The sequence below is a fragment of the Molothrus ater genome, chromosome 13 (assembly GCF_012460135.2).
Source record: "Molothrus ater isolate BHLD 08-10-18 breed brown headed cowbird chromosome 13, BPBGC_Mater_1.1, whole genome shotgun sequence".
NCBI classification, from domain to species: domain Eukaryota; kingdom Metazoa; phylum Chordata; class Aves; order Passeriformes; family Icteridae; genus Molothrus; species Molothrus ater.
The window spans coordinates 19,159,585-19,172,904 of NC_050490.2; the positions used below are offsets into that span (position 1 = coordinate 19,159,585).

The 13,320-nt window shown below is 48.8% G+C and overlaps 1 protein-coding gene across 1 annotated transcript in view; it reads left to right on the forward strand.

Moving 5' to 3' along the window:
• Positions 1–13,320, forward strand: part of MAP2K5 (mitogen-activated protein kinase kinase 5) — a 120,167-nt gene that overhangs the window by 29,965 nt on the left and 76,882 nt on the right. The window contains exon 8 of the mRNA XM_036389455.2: positions 792–856. Coding sequence (XP_036245348.1) covers positions 792–856 — 65 coding nt within the window. The remainder of the gene's footprint in view (positions 1–791; positions 857–13,320) is intronic.

Here is a 13,320-nt window from a genome sequence, read left to right on the forward strand (position 1 = left end):
AATTAATTGTGTTCAAAATATTTATTTTAAAGTATAGATGTGCATTGCAAAAACGTCTTTAATGGGATTTTTAAATTTGTGCCAAATTAGAGTAACTCTCCTTGTCCAGGAGAAGGTGGAACTGTGGTTTTACACTCCAGTTCCTTCTCAGGCAATATGTTAAGCTGTTGTAAAATCCAGATTAAAAAAGGAGCCACATTCAGGGATTTCTGCAGTGCTTTTATCAGCTGAGGATCTGAGTTGTCCCAGCGCGCAGAAAAAACTGAGGCAAAGAATTTGCTGTGTGTCTCAAGGAAAATCACTTGGATTGGGGTTCCAGACTGATTTTTCTTTAGATCAAAAGTGTCCAAACTGAGCTGTGCCAGAGCTGCCTCTCCCTGAGGCTCAGCTCTGGGACTCCAGAATAAATCCCAAACTTTCCCAGCTGCCAGGGTTGTTCCCGTTCACCTCCAACTTTGGCTCTGCTGATGTGCTGCTCTGGAGCCCCTTTTCCTCTCAGCAGCAGTGCCCTGACCCTCTTGAGCTATATTATATCATTCCATTTTGACACCTTTTATCAAACTTTAATGAAATGACCCAGGCAAACAAATTGTCATTAAACTTTCCATCACTTTGTCCCTTGGTATCGTCTTTTATAAATTGGACAGCAAATGTTGTATTGATCTTCTCGTTCTTGCAGCTGAACTTGAAATGACCCACGCTGCTTGTTGTTTATGGCCTGGAGTTGCTTTTCCTTGACATTTCCATCCCCAGCATGACATCTCTTTTGTTTTTCTTTCTTTCTTGTGGAGATGAATGAACAAGACATTCGATACCGAGACATCCTCGGCCACGGCAACGGAGGCACCGTCTACAAGTGAGTGGGGGTTTCACCTCAAACCTGCCCAGAAATTCAAATTTCACGGCGTTTTTACTTTTCACACTTTGGGGTCCAGGCAGGCCCTTGCTGCTCTGCAGGAGAAAAATCTTAATGTGAACTTTTAAACCGTTCTGGGGCGTTTAATTCTGGTTGTAACGCGGCTTTGAATCTTTTCTGGGAGCCGGTTGAGGGTTCACTGGTGGGATCTGGGGTGTCCTGGGTGGGAGTCCAGGATCTGGATATTCCTGGTGCCTCACCTGGGGGTGACAGCCGTGGGATGTGGTGGCACCAGTGCCCTGCCCTTCAGGGTCCCTCACCCCCTTTTGCTGCTCTCCCTCCCTCCCAGCCTCATCAACTCCCCCAAATTTTGGTGCAGAAGCTCCAGCCCTGCAGCCAGGATTAATTTTAATACTGTAAAAATTAAAATAGCACAGATGAGACTCTCCTGTTGAGAAAACTCCTGCTTAGGCATCGTGCAAAGTTTAAACTACAGAATGTAATATCTGGGACTTAATAGTCTGCAGTGGGGTATGAAAAATATTCCTGTGGGAATTAAGAAATCCATACTTTGTCAGAAAGCCCTGAGGGAGTAATAAAGGTTTCCTCCAGAGAGCTGTTTACCATATACAGTAACCCAGCATCCCATTAGGGTTTTGTTTATACCTTAGACATTTTAACTTTGATATTAACATTTTACCCCCTTCTCCCCCCCTACTAAAATGTTTAAAAGCCACGGTGCATTTAGTTTGGTTTCTAATTGGCTGCCAGCGTTGCAAAACAGCTCCTGGCAGAAGGTTGGAAATGGACTTCCAGAGCCTCCAAGGGGCAAATGCAGCCTTGGGATGGACTCTTAAAATCAGGTTGGCCCTGGGGGTGGAAGGTGCTTCAGAAATCTTTTCTTGGAGAAGGATGTTCCTAGGACTTGAGGAAATGGTGTTATTTTGTTATTTTCTGGTTTTATTGGAGATCTGAGAGAGAATGTTGAGCTTTAGAGCTCGGCCTTGTTGGTGCTGGGTGGAGAGGCAGAGAAGGGAACTGGGGTAAAAGCTGAATGTTCCTGTGTGACACCATCCTGTGTTTCTGGGGCTGTGGAATTGGGATAAAAGCCCTGTGTGACACAGTCCTGTGTTTCTGGGGCTGTGGAATTGGGATAAAAGCCCTGTGTGACACCATCCTGTGTTTCTGAGGCTGTGGAATTGGGATAAAAGCCCTGTGTGACACTGTCCTGTGCAGCTGGGATGCCCTGCCTGGGGTGGGGACTGTGACAATTCCCTGCCCTCTGGGGAGGGACAGTCTCACCTGGAGAGGCAGGAGCCCCTCCTGTGTCAGGGAGGTGTTTCTGTGGCTCCTGTTCCTTTTTATCCCACTGTTATTTGAAGTCAGCAGCTGCAGGGACTTTGGGGGGTCTCCAGGACAGGAGTCACTCCAGCCTCTTCCAGGGAATGGGTGCTGGTTTGGGTGTGGGTATTTTACAGATTATCATGGAATCCTCCAATGGTTTGGGCTGGGAGGGAGCTCAGTTCATCTCATCCCACCCCTGCCATAGCAGGGACACCTCCCACTGTCCCAGGGTGCTCCAAACCCCTCCAAGCTGGCCCTGGACACTCCAGGGATGCAGGGGCAGCCACAGCTGCTCTGGGAATTCCAGCCCAGCCAGGAATTCCTTCCCAATACCCATTTAAATCTCCCCTTTTCCCCTCTGAAGCCATTCCCTGTGTCCTGTCCCTTGTCCCCAGCCCCTCTCCAGCTCTCCTGGAGCCCCTTCAGGCCCTGCAAGGGCTCTGAGGCTTCCCTGGATCCTTCCCTTCCCCAGGGGAACATTCCCAGCTCTCCCAGCCTGGCTCCAGAGCAGAAGGGCTCCAGCCCTGTGGCAAAACCACCTCAATCCCCCCTTCCCAAAAAGTTCCCGATTCTCCCTCTGTGGCAGAGCATCCCCGCCCCAGCAGGAAACGAGGGACTCAAACTGGAATCCTCCCAGGCAGCTGCAGTGCCCCAGCCACGGGGAGCAGCCCAGGGATATTTTATTCCAGTAAATCAATGAACATTTGTCAGGTGCAATGAATTGCAGAGGTTGGGCACTTTCCCTCTCTGGCGTGGGGCTCCTGGCTCGGGGAGGAGAGGCCGTGTGGGGATCGATCTGCAGCTCAACAGCCAAGCCTGTCTGCACCCTCCCTTCTATCTTTTTGTTATCTTTACCTCGTGTTTTTATTTTTTTTTAATCCCCCCTCTCTTCCCTGAGCTCTTTATCCTGCCTCATATCCATGATGGCAGTGAAATATTCCCGGTGTTCCAGGGACACGATGGTGCCTCACAGGAGGCTGAGCAGAAACCTCTCTTTTTTTTCCAGGGAAAAACTCTTCTATTGGAATAGTTTATTGAGATTGAGGTATTGATCAGCCCTCCTGCTCCCCCCTGGCTGGAGGTGGGCTTGGTTCTCTTTGGAAGCCCATGTTTAGTTAGGAAACATGGGATTTTTTTAGTTAGAAAATGGATTTCATTTATTTGGGTTCTTTACAGCTGCGAGTGGTTTATGGCTTGGACAAGAGGTATCTTAGCTTTATTTTTATGACAGTATAATTATACTTTAGAAATACACTTGATTACTGTGTGGAGCAAAATTGTTCCACTATATTGGCTCGGCCAATATTGCTATACAAACAACTTTTCAGTCAATTGAGCCTGGTGAAAAATCAATACTTTATAGCAATATTTCTAGGGAGAACTTGCTGAATCTAAATGTTTTTCCTGTTCTAAAAAGAAGGGATTTTATAGTTCTTTGACATCTTGTTCTGCCCCTACCTTTTGATCCGCTGTTTGCTTAATTAAGGAACGATAAAAATTCTCGTGTTAGATATGGCAAAACCAGTTAATTAGCTTTGCTTTTTGGTTGCTTGCATGTTCAAAAATATGTGAGAAAACAGAAAACAAGCCCAAAGTGTCTATTGAACATTGCAGCAGAAAGCAGGAATTCTTCCAGTGCTGCTGAGGGGGCAGAGTGTGCCCTGTTTTGGGTAAGGATTGTTAAAAAAAGGATAAAATCTGCCGTAGCAAAGCTCCTGGGTGTGCTGCTCTCCTGTTTGCCAGGTGCTGTAGGTATTTGTGTCATCTGCTCTGATTGCCACTGCCCGTGGAGTATTTCAGTCCAATTTTCTGCATTTTTTGAAACTCAGCTGCCCGTGTGGCAGGACATCTCTCGATTTGCTTAAATTGCTTTTTTTTTTGGAACAAATCGTTCGGTGGTCAGCCCAAAAGGCATTGAAAGGATCTGCTTTGTGCTGCATCTTGGGGCTCCGTCGGTGCCTGCAGAGACTTCTCTGAGGAGATCTTTCCTCAGGTGAAGGATTTCCTTTGGAATGTCTGGATGTGCCAGCCAGTTAAACTAAAGCAGCTTCATTAAATTATTTAGACCTCAAATCCTTAATTTTGTATATTTTGAACCTAAATATTACAAAGTACAAGTGTTTATCTCTGGCAAATAATTCCTCTGTCAGGTCTTTCTCACACAATGTGTCTAAAGCATCACTATTTCCTTTATACAGGAGCAAAATGAAGGTTTTGTCCTTATTTTATTCTTATTTCGTGTTCTTTAGGTTTTGTTTTTCAAGGAGAAAGGAGAAGTGAGATGTCCTGAACTCTGTTTAGGGCAGGGCACATCCTCCTGGGATTTATTTTACAGTGAGGTTTTGTAGCTCTGTGGATTCTGTTGGAGTCTCCAGCAGCAGGAGCATAAAGGAAAAATAACCATAAAGCCCCAATGATGCCCTAATTAATTTGGGAGTTACCAGGATCTGGGAGAGAGGGAAGGAATGGGAACATCAGTTCCCATCTTAGCAAAGTGCTGTGAGAGCAGAAGGCTTCACTTGGAAGTTGAGTAATTGGGAGAGAAGTGGCTGTGGCTGATGTCCCACGCTGAAAAATTGGATAGCCTGGAAAGCAGGGAGAAATGAGGGAGCTTAATTTGTCTGAGCAATTTCCTGAGCAATTCTGCAGTGTGGTGGAACATTCCAGCATCTGCCCTTCCCCTCATTGCCTCCCTCAGCCAGCCTTGGGGTGCCCCATCAGCACATGAAATGGGAAACGTGGGAGACAGCTGGGGCTGCTCCACAGCCTGGAATCCATCCTGGGACAAAGCTGGGCATCCTCTGGCACTGCTGGGGCAGCCCTGGAGCAGGTGATGCCTCAGGTTTTGATTTTATCTTTTTTAGATTCTGTGCTACTTTAGTGTGGGGGTTCACATTAGGGATGGTGAGCTCTGTGCACAGAGCAGGGACACAAAACAATTCCTGCTCCAGCTGGGCACCAAGGACCAATGACCCAAACCTCAGCCCCAGAGCACAAACCCCGTGGGCTGGAGAGAGAAAAACAAGCAGGGTGGGACTGCAGGGGCTAAAGCTGGAATGGGACAGCTTCAGTGGTGGGTGACTCCCAGGAAAGGTTCTCCCAAGCTTTTCTCCACAGTTCTTGTCCCAGCCTGGTGCTCAGGGAGGGATCACAGGCAGGTTCAGTGACTTGTTTGGCATCAAAACATTTCTTTGACCCTTGGAAGTCTTCAAATTGCATCTCCCTTAATTCCAGTCGAAGCATTTCCCTCGATCTCCTTTCCTGTGCATTTATTTTCTGCTTCTCTTGTTTGGATTTCAGTCCCACTGAAGGTATTGGAGCAGCCCTACCTGGCTGAGTTAGAGGTGTCCCCCTGGATTTTGTCTGGTTGCAGTGGGGTTTAGAGATGACTGACCAGTGCCTGCTGGTCACTCCCTGCAGGCTGACCAGTGCCTGCTGGTCACTCCTTGCATAGACTGACCAGTGCCTGCTGGTCACTCCCTGCAGGCTGACCAGTGCCTGCTGGTCACTCCCTGCACAGACTGACCAGTGCCTGCTGGTCACTCCCTGCACAGACTGACCAGTGCCTGCTGGTCACTCCCTGCATAGACTGACCAGTGCCTGCTGGTCACTCCCTGCACAGGCTGACCAGTGCCTGCTGGTCACTCCCTGCAGGCTGACCAGTGCCTGCTGGTCACTCCCTGCACAGACTGACCAGTGCCTGCTGGTCACTCCTTGCACAGGCTGACCAGTGCCTGCTGGTCACTCCCTGCCTGTGACCCTGGCGGGCGCTGGGCCCCCCCATAAAATCTGTTCTGCACAAAAGTGCATAAAATGAAGATAAAGTACCTCCTTGGAGCCTGACAAAACCCATTCCTCTGCAGAATGGGAGCTGCAGTGAAAGTAAATAAATGAATGGACAGCAATCACAGCCTAGTTGATGAAACTGTTCAATTAAAGCACAGGCATTTACATGGTGTAATTTCCCTAAATTGCCAATGAGCCCCTTTAGACACAACCAGTGTTCAAATTGATTTCAGCATTGATTTTGGCTGAAGCTGATAAATTTCTGCTTGTTAGTTAAAGTAATTTTGCAGAAGACTTTGTAGTGCAGTATTGAAGTGTTCATTTAGCTGATGGTTAAAAGAGGAGTTATTTACAGAGGGTTCTACTGTTGGGCTGAGATGGGACAATTCCCCGGTCATCTTTTTACTTTTAATTTTTAAGCTTCAGTATCCAATCAATACGTTATTGAAACTGATTAAAATGTATCCAGCCAGCTGCCTATGGCTGTTTAATTAGAAACTGGATGATTCTTAAATTAAAGTTGTTTTGTTTGTGGTGGATGTCCATAGCTGGGAAGATGAAGCGAGTGGGAAATGGGAGTTTGTGCTGGTTAGCAGTGAGTGAGCTGGGGTGAGAGCCCAGGGCCTGCCCACCCTCCCAGGGAGCAATTCCTTCTAATATCCCAATATCCATCCCTGCCCTCTGGCACTGGGAGCCATTCCCTGGCTCCTGTCCCTCCATCCCTTGTCCCCAGTCCCTCTCCAGCTCTCCTGGAGCCCCTTCAGGCCCTGCCAGGGGCTCTGAGCTCTCCCTGGACCCTTCCCTTCCCCAGGTGAACACCTCTCGTGATGGCATCTTAATTCCTGCCACCAGAGAAGGTGATGCAGGTTTTGGCTCACACTTTGCTGCTTCATATTTCTTTCCTAAAACTGTGATGGGTTCACTCCAGACTTTCTGCCATGTGGGATAACCCCCATCAGTCAGAGCTCAGGGCTGCTCTGCTGCCTCTTGTCCTTGCACCAGATTAAATTCAGCAGGTGAGTCCATCCCTGTGCCTGCAGCTGCTCTGGGTGCAGATTAAACCCAGATTAAATCCAGCAGGTGAGTCCATCCCTGTGCCTGCAGCTGCTCTGGGTGCAGATTAAATCCAGCAGGTGAATTCATTCCCATGTCTGGAGGTGCTCTGGGTGCTGGTGTGGCGCTGGGTGACCTGGTGTGGGTGTTGGTGGCTCTGTGTGTCCTGGTGTGGGTGCTGGTGTGGCTCTGTGTGTCCTGGTGTGGGTGTGGGTGTTGGTGGCGCTGTGTGTCCTGGTGTGGGTGCTGGTGTGGCTCTGTGTGTCCTGGTGTGGGTGTTGGTGGCACTGTGTGTCCTGGTGTGGGTAGGTGGTGGTGGCTCTGTGTGACCTGGTGTGGGTGTTGGTGGCTCTGTGTGACCTGGTGTGGGTAGGTGTTGGTGGCTCTGTGTGTCCTGGTGTGGGTGTTGGTGGCTCTGTGTGTCCTGGTGTGGGTGTTGGTGGCTCTGTGTGTCCTGGTGTGGGTGTTGGTGGCTCTGTGTGACCTGGTGTGGGTGTTGGTGGCTCTGTGTGTCCTGGTGTGGGTGTTGGTGGCTCTGTGTGTCCTGGTGTGGGTGTTGGTGGCTCTGTGTGTCCTGGTGTGGGTGTTGGTGGCTCTGTGTGTCCTGGTGTGGGTGTTGGTGGCTCTGTGTGTCCTGGTGTGGGTGTTGGTGGCTCTGTGTGACCTGGTGTGGGTGTTGGTGGCTCTGTGTGTCCTGGTGTGGGTGTTGGTGGCTCTGTGTGTCCTGGTGTGGGTGTTGGTGGCTCTGTGTGTCCTGGTGTGGGTGTTGGTGGCTCTGTGTGTCCTGGTGTTGGTGTTGGTGGCTCTGTGTGTCCTGGTGTGGGTGCTGGTGTGGCTCTGTGTGTCCTGGTGTGGGTGGTGGTGGCTCTGTGTGACCTGGTGTGGGTAGGTGGTGGTGGCTCTGTGTGTCCTGGTGTGGGTGTTGGTGGCTCTGTGTGTCCTGGTGTGGGTGCTGGTGTGGCTCTGTGTGTCCTGGTGTGGGTGTTGGTGGCTCTGTGTGTCCTGGTGTGGGTGTTGGTGTTGGTGGCTCTGTGTGTCCTGGTGTGGGTGTTGGTGTTGGTGGCTCTGTGTGTCCTGGTGTGGGTAGGTGGTGGTGGCACCTCACTCTGCTCGAGCTCAGTCTCCATTGCAGGCCTCTCTCTCAGGAATGGGTTCTGCCCCACAGTGGGATGGACCCAAATCCCATTTCTGGAGCTGCCCCTGAATGTTTGGCTGCAGGAGGGAAGGAGGAGTCCCTGAGTGGTCACAGAAGGGAGGAGGAGCAGTCACAGCACGGAGCTCAGGGATCCTCACTCCCCGTGCTCGGATTCCAGCGCTGAGCTGGGTTAAGTGAGACTCTGCTGCTCCTTTCTGCAGCCTCTGCTGCCAGCTGTGCCCTTTTCCCCAAGTTTGAGCATTCAGGCACCATTATTTGCTGTTTGTTTGCCACTTCCCCAGCAAATCATTTTGCAATCAGCACTCGAGCATCTGCGGTGGCATTTCAGAGGAGGGGAGGTTGTGCTGTGAACCAGCACAGCCCCATAAAAGCTCCTTTTTCCAACTGCTGTGCACTTTGGCTTCCCTGATTTAACAGCCACAGAGTCAGGCTAATGTGTTTGCTATTGCAGGAGGCAGCAACTGGCAAAGTGGTTATTTCCTAGGAACAATTTGAATTTCTTTCTTTGCATGGCCGTGGGAGGACGTGACACTGCTGTCACTGCCCTGCCACAGGCAGGGGCAGCACCAGGCCAAAGAAAGAGGGGAAAAAAGGAAAAAAAAATGAGCAGATGTTGGGTGGTTTGCTGTGTGGGGTTTGCAGCAACTGGGGCTGGGTTCCTTTTGCCTGGCTCTGGCACAGCTTTGTGCTCTTGGTTGTTTCTCACGAATGTCCAGTTTGGCTCCTCCTGTGCCCTCACATCTGGAGGCGCTGCTTGCTGCAGGCACAGCTTCTCCTGGCCATTTCTGAGCTCAAATGAGAAGCTTCAAGCTTTTATTTCTGTTGGGAAATCCTCTGCCGTGGCCCCAGAGAGCTTTGGCATGGGGGTGTGGGGATCTTCCTCTGCAGCTCCTCAGTGCTGAGAGGGAACCCTGGGGAATGGGACAGGATTTCCCAGCCTTTGGGGGGAAATGATGCCTTGCTGTTTAAACATGGGTGATGATTTCATCTCAGGTGTGAAGGAAACAAGGCAGAGAGAGGAACCAAAATATTCACTTGTGGTTCTACTCTATTTCCTGGGAAGTTCAGGTGGCAGGACAGGAGGAGCTGCAGTGCTGCAGCCCTGGGACAGGCCATGGGGGAGGCAGGGATCTCCAACCTGGGGAGGAATTTCTCCCCAGCATCCCATCCCTGTGGCAGTGGGAAGCCATTCCCTGGGTCCTGTCCCTCCATCCCTCGTGGCACCAGCCTGAGGTGTCCCTGGGCTGGAGCATCCCTGGCTCCTGCAGCCCCATCTCTGCTGCCTCCCTGGCACTTCATCACTTTGTCATATTTGCTGATGTTGGTGATATTTCTGACTGACTCATTGGCATAGCAGACAGGTCATGGCTTTCCCTTGAATCCTTCAGGCTTGCCAAGGAATATCTTATTGATTAGAAATTGTTTCCCTGGTTATTGTGGGGGAAGAATAAAGGGATTTATCCTGGTGGCCAGAGGAAGCAGATCCTGTGCTGCTCCAGGCTCCTGCAGTTCCATCCTTACAGCAAAATAAATGTGATGAATTTTGGCTTCTAGGTAGAGATTACATTTATTTTGAGATTTAACATGGGACTAAACTCAGTTTCTAGTGAGTAGTTGCTGTGTTTGATGGGAAAAGCTGCTGGAAAAAGCTCAGGGGTCTTTGCAAACTCAGCCCCTGCTTGTGATGTGACTATTGTGTGAGCACGGGGTTTGCAATTGTAAAATTATGAAAAAAAAATGAGAATTGGTGTTTCCCTTGAGATTGCCTGCAGGTTGCAGCCTGTAGTTGGTTCTTTGCTTGCCCTGGAAGGAATTATCCCACAACCACAGCACCCTCTGGGCTTTAGGGAAAATTCCTCACAGGGAAGAGAGAAAATGGTTGTTTTGAGCAAATTGAAAGAGAGAGAAGTGTTTTGTTTGCCTTCTAAGCTATTTATTAGGAATTTATTAGCTCTTGATTAAGAATCAGCTGCGTTTTCTCTCAAGTTGGGTTTGTTTTCCTTCTGTGTTGAGTAGAAATTCATCATATTCAGTGTACAAAGTTTTTAGCATTAAATATTAGCAGTGGTTTATTCCATGAGGAGCCCATGGCACTGACATTCCTCCTTGGTTTTCTGTACCTCAGGAAGAACAAATCAGGTAATGTGGATTTCATTTCAAAAATTCCCCTTTTTTTTCCCTTAAAACACAAACCAGCTGCTTCTGATGCTCCCAGTTGTTAATTTGCTTTGCTGTACAGCCACAATTCCTGTCTGGGGTTGGGGGGAGATGCTGAGGAGCTGGCAGATCCCCCAGAGCCCCATTCCGGTTTTCCCTGGTATTGATTTTGATTTTCTGGGACACCAGGGATGCTCTCTGCAGTCCATCACGGGTTTGGCTTAGCTGCAGGGCTTTGTTCAAGCACAGCGCTCGCTCCCACACCACCTCTCTCATTTATTGCCCAAAATAACCCAGATTTTGGCCACAGCACCCCTGAGGGATGAGAGTGGAGGAGACCAAGTCCTGCTGAAGGACTTGGCTCGTGTGGGGCCCTTCAGGGCTTCAGATCTCTGGGGATGGGGTTTCATAGCCAAGGGTAATGAAATATTTGACAAAACTGTGCCAGCCTGGCCTGGGAGCTGCTGGGATGGGCGCAGGGGTTTGGGATGGTGAGTTCTGCTGGGAATGTGGAGGCAGGGATGGACATTGCTGCTCCCCAGTGGGGATGTCCCAGGCAGGCAGTGTTGGAGTCGCTGTCCTTGCCTTGGGCAGTGTGGGGTGGTGGCAAGGCAGGCTCTGGGTCCCTGGCAATGTGGGAATTGTCCCTGCCCATGGAAAGGCTGGAATGGGATGGGATCTAAGGTCCCTTCCCACCCAAGCTGTTCCAGGATTCTGGGCTTGGTGAGGGAGATCCCCCCCAAAACCCAGCTGGGTGCTGAGCATCCCCTGCTCCTCCCTGCAGGGCACTGCTCAAACCCACACCTGGTTTTGGGTTTTTTAGGAGTGGAACAGCTGGTTTTAGCTGTGCTTTAGGAATTTTCCTGCCATCCTGGAAGATTTTAAGTGCATTCCCTGAAAGGTTCCCAGGTTGCTGAAGGCATCTTTGGGGTTTTGCTGCTTTTCTCTGCCTGGTTCTGCAATGATGGGTTTGGCTGCTGCAGTTCTGGAGGTGACACCAAAACCTGCGAGATGAGATCTTGGAGTGGGAATTTTGGTTTAATCCCCTCATAGCCATCCATGGATTGACTAAAAGTCTGGTTTTCCTCCTCATGCTGTGCTCGTTGTCCTGCAGGATTTTTGTCGTTCATCCCTCACAACCTGCATAAAGGTATTAAATTCAGGATTTTGCCGTGCCGCCTGCAACCAAAATGATCAATTCCACCTTCCAGTCCCAGAGAACATCCCAGAAAATCCCTTTTTCCTCGGAAGGGGTAATTACTGCAGCAGCTCCAGCCTAATTTGAGGCGTTGGCTGTTAATTAAAAGACCACAGAGGTGTAGGGTTGTCCTTTGGTGTAACCAAAGCTCCCATTCCAGCTCCATTAATCACTTTGCAGTTATTGTGCAGGGGAAGGCCAGGACAACCGAGATGCTGGATCAGCCTGGAGTAAACAAATTCCTTGCCCTCCTGGCATCCCCCAGGCCCCAGCCCAGGGCTGCCTGCTCTTTGTGATCCAATTCCCAGCCATAATTAAATGTTCAGTCGGTGCTGTCAGTGCTCTGTAAACCAAACCGGGTACCTGCCCTCTGCTGGAACCTGAGCCCAGCCTTCCACGGATGAACTGGCGTGCATCATAATTAAATCATCAGCTCCTCCCTCCCACCCGCTCCCAAACAGGAGATCTCTCCCATGGAAAATGGATCAGCTTTCCTGATCAGCTAATTAAGCTGTCCAGTGGGGTCCCAATTAACCCAACAGATGTGGAGCATCCCTTCCCAACCCCTCTATCCCTCATTCCTGCTCATCCCAAACCCGGGGTGCTTCCCCGCTGCTGGATTCAGGGATTCAGCTCCTGCTCTGTCAAAGTTCCCATGGAAAATCTCTTTTATTTATGCTATTTTTTTCCTTTCTGCCTTGCTAAATCCTTTTTTTTCCTCCCCTGAAATCCTGGAAATCATCCTAAATCCAGGATGTTTTCCCACTGTTGGATCATCCCCAGAGCTCGTGGATTCATGGATTCAGCTCTATCCAAGTTCCCATGGATAATCTCATTTTTTACACTGATTTTTTCCCCTCTGCCTTGCTAAATTATTTTTTTCCTCCCTTGAAATCTGGAAAATCATCTTAAATCCAGCATGTTTTCCCACTGTTGGTTCATCCCCAAGTCATGGATTCATGGATTTGTGGATTCATGGATTCAGCTCTATCCAAGTTCCCATGGATAATCTCGTTTTCTACACTGATTTTTTTTCCCCTCTGCCTTGCTAAACTCTGTTTTTTTCCCCTCTAAAATCTGGTGCCACTCCTCTGCACAAATGTTCATCCCGGAGTTATTAAATTAAGGTGAAATTTTTAGGAATTTCCAGGCCATTACCAGAAATCAGGGGAGCGCTCAGGGTTATAAATAAGATTAAATTACATTTTTGCCCTGTCTGAGGGTGATTTTACACGCAAAAAAAAAACCAAAAACCAACTATTAAAGCTTTTCTTCTTCAGCAATAATTGCTGGAGGTACAGAGAGGTAAAATATTAGAATTCTTTAAAGTTAGTGCCACGTCTCTGCCAATGCTGCCATAAATCAGAGCGAGGCAGTAAAACCAGTGAAGAGGAAAACCTTTAATGGTTTTGTTTTTATGCAAAATTACATTGGATTTCGAGGTTTTTATTTTTAACTTCCTTTATTTTCTCACGTTTTCATCATTAGAAATATTCAGGTCATTGTTAAATAGCCAGTTTTGGGTCTTTCTCCTCAAAAATTAGGACAAACTGCTGTTGAAATACTCTGGAAAATTATTTCAGGTACATGTGAACATCACCAATAATTTTTCTATCTTTATGTGCACCCTCTGATCACCAAATAAATGCAGAAATTGAATTTTGCTGAGATTTTCTGTGAGTCCTTAAGTTCTGAGAAAGGATTTGCCATAATCCATTTCAATTCAATTTATTTGGGGAAGCTGCTTGTCTGTGAAAATACCCACGGGAC